Source organism: Populus euphratica, unplaced genomic scaffold (assembly GCF_000495115.2).
Source record: "Populus euphratica unplaced genomic scaffold, PopEup_1.0 scaffold148.1, whole genome shotgun sequence".
Lineage (NCBI taxonomy): Eukaryota > Viridiplantae > Streptophyta > Magnoliopsida > Malpighiales > Salicaceae > Populus > Populus euphratica.
The window spans coordinates 21,388-34,700 of NW_011500035.1; the positions used below are offsets into that span (position 1 = coordinate 21,388).

General features: G+C 33.8%; 2 protein-coding genes across 6 annotated transcripts in view; both read left to right on the forward strand.

Annotated features, from left to right (window-relative positions):
- The first annotated feature begins 4,630 nt into the window (after positions 1–4,630).
- On the forward strand, positions 4,631–10,478 carry LOC105142633 (methyl-CpG-binding domain-containing protein 13). Of its 5 annotated transcripts, none has more exons than XM_011050352.1 (7): positions 4,631–5,078; positions 6,268–6,393; positions 6,496–6,591; positions 6,822–6,968; positions 8,051–8,711; positions 9,051–10,079; positions 10,161–10,478. In XM_011050352.1, the coding sequence occupies exons 1-7, from the start codon at positions 4,752–4,754 to the stop codon at positions 10,259–10,261; spliced, it is 2,487 nt and encodes an 828-aa protein (XP_011048654.1). In that variant the 5' UTR covers positions 4,631–4,751; the 3' UTR covers positions 10,262–10,478. The 5 variants fall into 5 exon arrangements, with proteins under 5 accessions (XP_011048654.1, XP_011048657.1, XP_011048652.1 ...); XM_011050355.1 differs by having other exon boundaries at positions 4,632–5,078; positions 8,051–8,354; positions 8,520–8,711; positions 9,051–10,478; XM_011050350.1 differs by having other exon boundaries at positions 4,632–5,078; positions 9,051–10,478.
- Positions 10,479–11,434: 956 nt separating this feature from the next.
- Positions 11,435–13,313, forward strand: part of LOC105142634 (chromosome transmission fidelity-like protein) — a 2,419-nt gene continuing 540 nt past the window's right edge. Inside the window, exons 1-2 of the mRNA XM_011050356.1 lie at positions 11,435–11,828; positions 11,985–12,204. Of these exons, the coding sequence (XP_011048658.1) occupies positions 11,670–11,828; positions 11,985–12,204 (379 nt within the window). The 5' untranslated portion in view covers positions 11,435–11,669. The remainder of the gene's footprint in view (positions 11,829–11,984; positions 12,205–13,313) is intronic.

Sequence of the window (13,313 nt, forward strand, 5' to 3'; positions counted from 1 at the left end):
TTACGTGAAAGTTATGTAAAAATGTTCTTCCGAACATATATAATTATTAAAACCTGTAGCAGGCCCACCTGTCAATTCGAGAGAGTTTTATTTTGAATTATTTTAGATATTATAATATTTTTTTCGCAAATTCAACCTCATTCGAAAATTACTTGTTACCTGTAATTTTATAGACAAGCAAGATCTCCCTCAACATTACAAGAATTTTGGTATTCAGATGTTATTAGTTGGTGTATTATAAATTTTAAAGTTATTGAAAGTTTATATAATTATTAATTTTAAGATTTATAGAATTAATCAAAATATATACAAGTTAATTTGAATATATACATTAGTTAAAAAATATAAAAATTCTGAGTTGATAATTTATGAATGTCAAATGCTAATAAACATAAGGTGGCCTGGCCTGACATGGCCAGCCTTATAAATAAACTACGAAGCTGCCTAATTAACCACAGACAAAGTACAAACAACAAACCTACCATATTCCTTCTGCTCTAAAATCCATTTTCCTATCTGTCAACCTCTCTGGTCTCTATATCCCCACCATTTTCATCATGAGGAATAAAAATCCTCAGCAGTTCCTTATTTTCCTGATAGTGCTCCTGGTATTCGTTCATGGCGCCACTTGCCGCGACACCAAAAGGTCTCCTAGCAATGGAGAAACAGGACAAGGGTCCAAAACCAAACATTCTTTAATGTTTCTACAAGCCCTTTCTTCCATTTTTAAGGCTTCAGAATCCAGCACTAACAACATCAAGGCACTTCACACCGTCTCGCGCAGGCTTGTTCCTTGCGGACCAAACCCACTCCACAACTGATCGGATCAACAAAATTCCAATCTGTTTCCATTTGTTGAAATATATATAGTGTTTTTAAAATATTTTTGTTGAATAATCTATACATATTTCCCTATACATCCAGTTTTGAAGATTGCTGAATTAAGTTTTTTTTTTTTTTCTGCGAGTACTAATTTGGACAGCGTTGTATTATTGTCTCGACACACAAAAAACAGAAACAATTAATTAAGGCAAAGAAAATATATTTATATTTTTTTAGTTTGGAAGACATAATTTCACTTTAAAACTATCATTTTTATTATATGTATTTCTTCAATTAAACATATTTCTATCTTTTTTTTTTCTTATGGTAAAACATTTGCAGGACTGTTTTTTATTCTCTCTAGAATGATGTAGTTGAAGTAGATAATTCTGTTTTGTCAAGAATTAATGATTTTGTATTGAACTGTTTATCAATAGCAAGTTAAACAATGATGTTCCTTTGCAGCAAGATTCTCTGGATCATGAACAACTCCTGAATTGTTTTGTTTTTCAAATGCATGCACAGCCATCATTCCTGGCCTCCTGCCCACAGTTTATGGACACAAATAACTCACTTGTACATCCTCACTTCTTCTTTTTCTTTCTTTTTTTCCTTTTTTTCTTTTCTCATATTTATTACATTGGAGCTAGCAACACAAGGGCCCATTATGCATTAGAAAAATAATCAAATATGCTCATCCACAAACTTCCAAGAACAGCATTTTATCTTCAATCCTAGAATCCAAATGGCCCCAGGTGTCTATTGCATCAAATATCATGAATTTAACATAATATTTATTTTTTTTAGGTTAATATGGATATTCAAATTAGTTTATGTATATTACGATTAATTTTATAGATCCTGAAATTAACTACCATGTAAGTTTTCAGTAGCTATTATATAAGCAACTGAAAACTTAGACCTGAAACCACCAAAAAAGCAAACCTTTTAATTTTAAATTCTTATTACTTCATCATCGTTTAAATGGTTATTTAGCACAATGCTTTGATCCATGGAGAAGAGGGCTTTTGTTTTTATTGGAGAACATGATGAAAAGAAAATCATGGAGTTCTTGTTATAAATCAAGAAGGTGTACGGGAACAATCAAATGAGACAGTCATAGAAAAATCAACCAAAAATATATACGAGGTCTCTCTTCTTCTTTTTAATGATTTATTTTTTATAAAATACATTTGTGTCTAAGTTCACATAGCCCATGGCTTTAGTGATATATCACGAGTTTAATTTAATTGAAAAAATGAACAATTACGAAATATTATTTTGACTTTTCCATATATTATTTAAAAAATGCGAATTCTGTATAGTAATCACTTAATTTCATTGCCTTGATTAGCTGTTTGATGTGATGCACTTTTTGGAGGCATTGCAAGAGAATGCAGGTGTGCTTGTGGGGGACCGGGTGGAGCTTTAATTTTATCCCCATTTGAACATAATAAAGTTTGACTTTTGGTGTGCTAAATAGCCAGAATTATTAGGAGCTACTTAGCTTGTTTTTGCTTCTGATTAAATAAAAAAATAGTTTAAGAAAAATATTTCAAGTTATGATTTGATAAAAATAGATTTAAAAATTTATATTTAAGTAAAATTGTTGTAAGTTGGGTTTTTGCATGGAAAATAAATGAAAAATATTTTTTATAAAAAAAATAAATTATTTTAGCTTTTATAAAATCAAAATTTTAAACAGAATTATATATGATATTCGGTATAAACAAAACCTATTTGATTAGTGAGTAAAAAGCAAAAACTATCATAATGATAATAATAGTATATAATGCATGGTGTTTTTTAATTTAAAATGTATCAAAATAATATTTTTTTATAATTTTTTTATATCAGCATATTAAAACTATCAAAAATCATCTAAAAGATAAATTTAATACTTTTTAAATAAAAGATATTTTAAAAAATAAAAGTTAAAAGATACAATTAAAAAACCTATTTATCACAAGACTCATTTTACAATTCATTATAACTTAGCCATGGTGTTCATGGCAACAACATTTTGTTCACAACTCTTCAACAAACAAGGCAATCAAGAGGAAAGGTTGTGTCATATATTGCTAATAATCCTTTTCTGAAATAATTCCTCTTATGATTCATGTCATCAAAGGTTAAATTTATGTCTTATTCAATCCACTTACACAAATCTTGAGTTAAAAAAGTTGTAATCAATTTATTTTTTAATAATTAAGATAAATCCTTTTTTTTCTAGTATTAAAACCAAGTCTTTCTTTAATCTTGTTTTAAACCCTCCATTCGAAAACCTTATTCTTAATTCATATCAGTTCCTTAACTATTGTATTTGTATGGAAATTCTGGTCATTTACAAAGTGAAATTATGTTTTTTTTAGATTTTATTTTTAGATAATTTTAAAAGTATATCTTTCACTATACTTTTACCATAATTATTAAATCTAACATAGATTGATGGGTTAACCTTGAACCCCACCAACATAACTTTTAACTTGAACTAAATTTAAAAAAGAACCAATTCAAAATTAATTTAATTTAACTTGAAGAGTTAATTTACAATTTTAATGATTCGATTAAAATTTTATTTGATTTTTTTTAAAAAAATATTGCTTTTATTTTTTAATAAAATAATATTATTTTAACTAATCTATACCAATTTAAATTAACATAACCAACTTATAACCAGAATTCTAAGCCATATCGGGTGACAAGCCGAGTTTATCAATTTTGCATTTTACACTGTTATGATCATGGTGATAAATTATGGAAGTGGTAGCTAAGCTTTGTTACAATCCTCTCTCACTTAGAAAGCTGTCCTTCCCCTAACCTCAAGCCCGCAGGCCCAAAATAACATGTAGGTAAATATCAAAGGTCTGAAGCACATTTTCAGGCCCAAATTTAATCACTCGAGGCCCATTAAAGAAGCTCATATTGAGTTTATCCAAAACCCTAAATATCTCAACTCAACAAGGCTAAAGATCATGTGAAAGTCTTCAACACCATCTTGAAGTCTTGCCAGTGGCAAGCTTGATTTCTAGCCGAAACTAGATTCCTATAGGGTGTTTGATCATCTGTTAAAAAAAAAAAAAAACATTGTTTTAGACTTAATTAACTCACGATATAAATATTATTTTTAAGTTAAAATAATAAATAAATTTCAAATTAACTTAATAACATGATGTATCAGATATATCCTTCACTAACTCTTTTTTAGGTATTTCATTAAAAAAAAATAGTTTTAATTTTTTTTTAAATTAACTTAATAACATGATGGATAGATATATCATTCACTAACTCTTTTTTAGATGTTTTCATTAAAAAAAATTAATTTTATTTATTTTTTAAAAATTATTAAAACAACTCAAGTCAAGTTTTAAAACCAAAAAAAAAAAACAACAGGTAATGGATAAGGTTAACGGTAATACATCCAACAAATGGAGTCATACAACGTTGCAAGAAGCATCATATTCCAGAATCCTAATCAGATGAGCAATAGTAGAAGAAAAACAAAAGTCCACGCTCAGCATGTGAAGTAATCCATAAAAATCACACACTACCAGAGTAATTATAGCTTAAAATCCATTATAATTAATCAAAATAAATTAATTAACGTTTATAGTTTCAATATAAATCAAATAATCATTTGGTCAGCATAAACCATCATGGATTTGGTGAGTTCGTCTTTGTCGATTTTTTTCATCTTTTTTCTGTTTTCATTTCTCAGAAACAGGATAAAATAGATAATAAAACAAAAAAGAATACACCATTAACTAAATAAAAATTTCTTTGCAATTGGATTTTTTTTTTTATATAGAAAAAACAATCAAATCCAAATCCAAGATGTAAATGTGAGAAACTGGTGTTTTACCTAATGTAACACATCAAGACTGGTTAAGATACCGAGGACAGTAGACAAAACAAATACTAATACTGTGATGGGAGGGACAAGTTTCATGCTTATGCTGTATGGTCAAATAAGAACACTAGAAGTATGGCAGCACGTGGGATCCTGCACGCACTCATTTTGTCCTGAATTTTCCCTTTTCTTCCTTCTTCTCAAGACCCTTGACTCTCAGAAAAACAAAGCAGTTATTTATGTAGTACAAAAAAAAAGGGTGGTGGTTGTGGTTTTTTCAGTTGCCGGTGATCACTGCCTGGAAAAGACAACGGTGGGCGAGATGGGGGATCCTAAATCCGATGACTGGTTGCCAGAAGGTTGGAGGGTAGAAGTTAAAGTAAGAGATAATGGTAAAAAAGATAAGGTAATTGGTAACTGTTTAGTTTTATCTAGTCTTTTGTTAACTCAAGATTTGGTCTTTCTGTGTTGGCTTTTTCTGTTTTAGATATTTAGCTCAGGTTAAAGTTAAGATCTTTGCTTTGTTGTTGATGAAGAAATGACCCTTTTGGTTTTGCTGTCCTTTGTTTTTGGATCTTTAGGGTTTTTGGATTTTGTTGGTGAGCTTTGTGTAGAAGTAATAGAAGTGAATTTATGTTTTTTTTCTTTTTAATTTTTGTTGAGGCAAGTTAATTTTTAGCTGATGCGGTAATTGGTAATGTCCAGTACTGTGTAGGAATGGAAAGTTTGAGTTGAAGTTTGGATATTATGAGATGCATGCCCATTTGCTGTGGGTCTAGAAATTGGTTTGTAAATTTGTGAATGAAAGATTCAAACTTGAGCTGTGTTAAGTGAGATGAAGAACAGATTCAGCGAAGTGAAGTTCTTTTGTGTTGTTGGATTGTGATACCATGAAGCATTACAGTAAATTTATTTTCATGTTGTGACATGAGAATGAATTTTGAACTTTCCAAAAAGTAAATAGTTGTTAATTCTATTAGATAGGGCCTTGGACCAATAGCCATTTTCCATGGCTCCGTTTTGCTTTTGCTCCCTTGAGTGGAAGCTGGAAAATAGGAAGAATATATAATGCATGGCTGCATTAGGGTTTCTTTCTTTTTTAATGATTTTGGAAAGCCATTTACAATGAATAAGATAAGTTTGCACATTTTAATTGTTCGGTTATACAGAAGATTATTTGATTGTATCGAATTATTCAAAAGTATGGAGTATGTGAAGCCACCAAAATGATTCCTAGATCCAGTTGCTAGGACTTGCTATTGCTTTGCTTAGCCCCCCAATATACGCTACTCGAAATGAAAGGGTATTCTCTAGAGTAATGCTAAAAGTCTTTGGGTTACAACATCTTAAATTGTAATGGCTTTTTATTTGTTAACTAGTGCCACTTGGCATAGTTTTCTTATGCGAGCTTCACTCGCCTCTTATTTAATGGAGGCATGACCATGTCTTTCAAGATACTATTCTGCTTGTCTTTGATTATCAGTTGAAAGTTACTTTAAGTAAGAATGCAGCAATAAAAAGATGTTACATTAAGTAACAACTTTAAATCATCTTTCAGCTGAAAATCTTATCTTAAATCATTATATTTATTGCAGTTTTATTTTCCTCCCACGGGTGGACTCAGATTCAACTCCAAGATTGAGGTATCACGCTATCTCAATGGAAGCCATCCTAAATCTGAAGAAAAGGAAGGAAGCAATGACCAGCGGTCCTCAAACAAGGTCTGAGGAAGCATGCTGCTCTTTTGGGCATTTTTTTGTTCTATTTTTCTTGGTTATATTATCAATTTATTGGAAAAAGCTTTTAATGATCAAGCAATCTAGGTTGTAATCGAGAAGACTGTACCAGAAGGGTTACCTCTGGGATGGACCAAGGAAATCAAAGTAACAAAGAAAGGTGGCAGAATCAGAAGAGATCCGGTATGGAACCTGTACTTCCTCTTGTGGCAAAGCTTCTTCATGAGCTCCTTAGTCCCTAATATGAACATCATCCCATATCCACAATTCTCTCAAATCTTGTTTCCAGAAATACTTGCTTGTCACGTTAACTTCAATTTGTATGCTACTCATGCGCAAAAGTTAATTAGTTGCTAATATAGCTCAGCCTCTAGGGATTCATATAGTATTTAACTTAACCTTATTTTCTGCAGTTTTACACTGACCCTGTAAGTGGATATGTTTTCCGCTCCATGAAGGGAGCACATCGCTACATTGAAAGTGGTGGGGTAGGAAGGCTGGCATTCAAGCGAAACCGCAAAGACAACTATGTTGTAGAGTTGAAAGATGATAAAACCTGTGTGGGTGCATCAATAACTAGCTTCTATTCTCACATCTTTATATATTTGGTTAATCAGATATTTTCTTTAATTGCACCCTCCAACCGTTTCTTATATAGTTTTATGTAGTAATTAATTTTTTTTGGTTAGTTTGGTCAGTTCAGTCCTAGGATGGCCTGTCCATCTGAGATTTGTCAAAATGCCCAATCTGCGACCAACCAGGATAATGAAAATACACACAACTATAATGAGATGCTTTTATTGGTAAAAAAAGTGTTATTTATTTGCTCATCTTCACACTTATTTAACCACCGTTACTCGTCTCCAAAATTGGAATACTCTTTTGGTATGTGGGTTGGGCAATCTCATCTAGCTCTGCTATCTTTCTTTCAACGTGTAAATAGTTGATTGGAATTAAAAATGCCTTACCCTTCCCCATTTTCCTTTATAAGACGGAGTCAAGAAATCTAGTAGCCCCACCCTTTTGCCTCTGACAGTAGAGTACACTTTTGGAGTCTAACTGCTTGTTCAAGTAGCTCTATCCCCTTCATATGCATGTGTGTATGTCTACATAGCAGCATAAAAACAGAAAACAACCTTATTTTTAATTTATCCACCTTTTCTTGCGTCTAAAAAGTTATTGTGCTTCTGTAGTGTCAAAGTGTATTAGCTTTCAGGTACCCCAATCTTCCACTCTTTACATGCTCAATTATCTGCTTAGCAAGAGGAAGATTTCAGTGCGGTCTCAGATTTTGAAGGTTGAGGTGTTTTGTTACCACTTAAGCACCATTTCTTGTGTAAGAAATCTGAGTATTCCTTTGAAAACTGATGGTCTGCAAGTAGTTTTGTGCTTCTGCTGTCTAATCATGTGTGAACAGATCCACTTTGTATGTTCCTGCTTCTGAAACTGACACTAAGGCACAAGCTACTTTGTCGTGCATGACATCTTGCACTGAATAGCGCTTTTAGCAACATTGATGATTGTTTAACTTTATTTTCTGGTGTTCCTTAATTGGAGTGCCAATTGAAACTATTGATTCGATCAAATTTGGTAATCTTCAATTTGTTAACTTTTTTTAGTACATTTTTTTTTTCTCTTGTAGTCACTAGCTGTAGCCAAGAAACAAGATTTGGAAGTCAATGAAACACCAAGTCCAGTTACAGGTGACCAGAGCTTGAAGGCATGTGAAATTGCAAAACATGAACAGATACTCAATTCAGCCTCTACAGGAGAGCGCATAATTGTCTCTGAACATACTTCTGATCAGTATGAGTCAGTAGCCAAGAAACAAAAGTTGGAAGTCAACAGAACACAAAGTTCAATTATAAGTGACCATAGATTGAAGTCATGCGAAATAGCTCAAGATGAACATTCACTTAACTTGGCCTCTGCAGGAGAATACACAGCTGTCTCGGAGCATGCTTCTGATCAGTGTGTCTCTGTAGCCAAGAAACAAAAATTGGAAGTCAGTGGAATGCCAAGTCCAATTATAAGTGACCGGAATTGGAAGTCATGTGTAATTGCTAAAGTTGAACAGATACATGATTCAGCCTCTAGAGGAGAATGCAATACTGTCTCTGTGCATACTTCTAATCAGTGTGTGTCTGCAACTAAGAAACAACGATTGGCAGTTGACAGATCTCCAAGTTCAATTATAAGTGACCAGAGCTTGAAGTCGTGTGAAATTTCTGAGGACAAACAGATACTTGCTTCATCCTCTACAGGAGAATGCACAGCTGTCTCCAAGCATACTCCTATCCAGTGTATGTTCATAAATTTCCTATCCTTGCCAAGAAAAATTTGTGTGTAGTTGCTTTCTTACTATTTTTTTTATCCTTCTTGCTTTTTTCTCATCGCTTCTTTCTATAAAGAGGTGAGTGTAAGAAGATGGAAGGGATGAGATTAGGAAAATAGTTCTACTTTTGAGTATTTGATAGTTATTTATAAAAGGAGTTGTATGTGTAACTTGACAACTTGCTGGAGGATGTGCAATTTCTACAGGATTCCTGAGTGGGGTTTTGTTGGGTGAATTTCTGGGGGCTATTACTCTGAATCTGCATGCTAAGACCTTGTGATCAGTATGAGTTTTCTTAATGATGCAGGTGGAGTAGGAACTGAATCAAGCAGCTCAGAATTTCCTGAGGATAAGGGTTCCAACCAAACAGAAGAGAAGAGTGATTTTGTTAGGGCTTCATTTGTTGAAGATCCTTCACGTGGTGTTCCAGAGGATAAACTATTATTGGAAGTTGGGGAGACAAGAAAGGAAATTAAAAGGGCTGGATTAAGAAAATCCAAGAATAAAAATGATATTAACCTTCCTCGTCGGGCCTCAAAGCGTCTTGCTGGCATTCCACTAGCTCCAACACCAGAACTGAAGGCAATAACTCGAGTTCGTCGAGCTGCAGTTGAACCAGGTAATGAGGTAATTGCTAGTACAAGTGAGCAGGCTTCCTGTGGTGAGCTTGACACTGAGCTGAATACAAAGAATGCATTTGACACCTCCAAAAGCACAGAAATGCCAGTGGAGTCAAATGAAAGCAAGCATGGTATTGTGGATATGGAGCATGCTGGAAAGGCAGGATCAGGAAAGGAGGGGGATGAGAAGCATGAATGTGCTGTTGTTTCATCTTCCGGTAAACTTGCTGCTGCAGAACATGGTGGAAAGATTGAAACTGCCAATAATAGTGGTGAGAAGCCAGGACTGCCTTTCGACCTGCCACTTGAGGAGTTATGGCAAGATCCATGCATTGCCTTCGCAATAAAAACTCTCACTGAGGCACCTGTTGATTCTGATAGCATTAAAGTGTCACCAGGTTCAAGCAATAATGAATTTTTGGGCATGGCTGCTTTGGATGAGCATGCTGGAAAGGAAGACATTGGGAATAATGGAAATCTGTTTATTCCAGAACATGCTAGAGGGGTTGAAACTAGCAACAAGGCTGACGAAAAGCCAGTATCTCCTCTCAACTTGCCTTTTGCGGATGTGTGGTCAGACCCCTGCATCGAATTTGCAATAAAAACGCTCACAGGTGCGATTCCACTGGACTTTGATGTGGTTCAGGATTGCCTTCCGCAGCAAGCTGGCTCTTCACAACAGCAACAAAGTAGTGGCTTCACCTTGCCAAAAGTAGGTGAGTTTTGCCAAGCTGAATTTTTATGCCAGCAATTTGGCACTTCAGAGAAGCCTTCATTTAATCAAGCAGCTTTGGCAGGGCCTGCATTGCCGCACGCTAAACATGTTAATTTAGGATACTCAGCTGGACCTAGTCGACGGCAGCATAGCGAAGAAAGAAGCAATAAACGTCGAAGATAATGAGTCCCCTTGTTTTGATTCAATTGTACAGATCGGAAAACTTTTCTGGATGTGATTATAATTTTCAGAACAAGATCATCCAAAGTTCTCTTGTTAGTTGTGCCAATTCACTCTTGTACTAATGTAGTTGTAATCAAATTTTAACTCAATAACTGCTGTAACTGTTAGAAATTTTCAAGTTTAGTTACCCTCTGTGGGATTGTTGTTGCTTGTAATCCATCCTAGTTCTTAGCCCCCAAATGGTGTTTCACATGCAGAAGTACTCGCGTGGTTGGCAACATTACCACAAAAACTCTGAGTCTGTTCTAACAATCCTTTGGGTATGATTAACTTAACTCTAAGCCTGTCCTAATGTTGAAGTAGTTTGCCTGCAATTCTGAAATTAGCATGAGAGCTCGTTAGCAATCTGAGCCAATGTTCAAAAACCAAAAGAGGAGGTCCAGACATGTTTCCAATAATCCATGTTGCTGTTGCTACCTATCCTGGAAAGTAAAGGGTACGTTGACTACAGTCTACGGAAGTCCAGCTTGAAATAACATCCATGAATATACTGAATTTAAGTCCTCAGAAGCATTGGAGAACTCCACATTCAGTAAATTTAAACTTCTCATTTTCTTTTTTGCTAAAAATTATTTTTTATATTTTTAGATTGTTGCCCTTTCCCATTAGATAGCTAAAGAAATTCAGTGGTAATTTTTTTTAACTATATTTTTATTTTATTTTTCCTTTTGATTTCTAGCTGCCCTATGCATTTTTGTTATTTGTATTGTGAGAGAAAAAAAAGAAAGTAATGAAAATTGAAGACGATGGGCTGAATCCTAATCCTTTTGTTTTGTGCAAGGTTGATCAACACTTGATAAAACAAGCTTGTATAATCATTTTTTCATAAAAACATGAGTGGTGTACATAAAATTAAAATATCATAATTACTCTTGAATGGAGGCGAGAATTTATTTTTAGTAATTTTGTAGGTTGTAGTTAGTTAATATTTTAAAATATAAACATCAAAAACGTATTTAGTTAGATAAATAATAATAGAAATATAAAATAAATCTTTTTTGAAATATTTTTGGAGTGAATTTCAAAATAATAAGTACATGTATTTATTTTTATTGTCTCTTTTTTTTTTCCTGAAACAATAATCAAATGATCTATTTATGAAAGGGTTGGAAAAGTAAATTTTATTAGTGTGTGTACTTAAGTTGATCCGAAAATACTTCTGAGGTACTTAAATGTGTTTATAAATATAATACCTTAAATAAATGAAAAGAAAAGAACCGCCAAAACCCATCCAACTTGCCGCCAATTCGTTGGTGGTATAAACCCGATTTCTTTTTGTTGTCCACAACTTGTTTGATGAAATTTCTCACAGCGAGAAAGAACCCAAAGTAAAAGCAAAAACAAGAAAATGCAAATCCAGGTGAAGTGTAGCTGTGGAGCAGAGAATTGTCGAGAATGGGTAGTAGTTGAATTACAAGGCACAGTTGAACTTAACCCTTCTTTTTTTCAAACCCACCTCCAAAACCTCCAAATTGGACAACTTTGCAGACTTTCGTCTTCTTCTCAGGTTCACATTAAAAAAAATTTCAGAAAATTTTGTGTCTTTTTACTTTCTTTTGATTCTGCAAGTGATTTTCTTATCTGGGTTTGTTTTTTTAGTGCAAGAATCTAACAGTTTTGAGTAAGTGATTTTATGATGCGAGTTTTTGTTGTTTTGGTGCAGGAAAGCTATACTTTCACTGTTGGGTATCATGAGTTGACAGGGTCTAAAGTGACCTTGAAGAAGCCATTGTTGGTTTTGAAGAAAGTTAAACGCTTTATGGATGTGGATCAGAGTGATGACAACAAGGGTGACTTACCGTCGTCTAAGGTTGAGTTGGATGTCATTGGGATTATCAGGCATAAGATTTTGTTTAAGACAAGACCCAAGGCATTAATATCCAGTAAGTTAATATAAGAACATGTTGCTGTTTTATGGTTTGCTCATGTTAATACCCGAAAAAGGAAGTGGGAAGTGCTTGAATGGAAAAATGCGTGGAAGGTTGCTTGTTATTACATTTTCATGGCCTTTTGGATTCTTTGTCATGTTGAAGTCTGTCGAATTTGCTGCAATTGAAGCTTAGATCATGAGCTAATTATTGGTGGGTTTGTGAGATTCCAATGGAAAGGGGAAGTAGCAGTACTTTTTACCATGGATAATCATTTTATTTGAGCATTTGATGTTTTACTTATGGTGCATGCTTTTGGATTTTGTTGGAGTCTGTCTGAGGAATGACGCAGAATCTGGTTGAGAAGTATTGTGCTTTGAGCTATTTTATTCTGTGTGTATCCAACTTTGAGGTGCCTGTTGACTAGCCTATTCTTTCTGTTTGTGTAGCTGTTTATCTTGGTTCATTTCTTAAACTTCAGGACATAACAAGTTTCCCTTGATCTTGTTTTTCAAGTTCTTTTCGTTTCAAACGAATTAGTGATCATGTTTTTCTAGACATTTCTACTTGGTTTTAGCTTGCTTTTAATTGCGCTCTTTTCTTTTTTGTCCTTCCAATTTGCCGAAGAACTAGTGGTATTAGGCTATTGGCATATCCTTTCTTATTGTCAATACAATAACTTCCTGGCCCCACTTTTGCCGTTCATTGATTTCAAAATGCGATCTAATTGCTGCCTTTTCCTCTCTTCTTTTTTTTAGTCCTCCAGAAGTGTGAACTTTAAAAGCATTGATCTTTTGTTTTTTTTATAATAGACTGAATTGTAATCAATATAATCTGTTCTAGATTCAAAATAGACAAGGAAAGGAAGTCTATGAGCAAGTTGAAATTGCTGCTGGGTTCTTTTTTTGGCTGTTTTACGGCTCTTGAGGATTCGTTACCAGCCTAGATGAGCTGACGAGCAGTAGCTAGGATTTTGGCTAATTTGTTTGATGTGGCTGATTTGGGTTAATTGTGACTCTGAAAATGAGTGGCTGTATTTATCTTTATGGTTGTTTTTGAAGAAAATTATTATTCCTGAATTATATTGCGTACAACCCCCCCCCAGGAGGGAGTCTGTCTGCTGC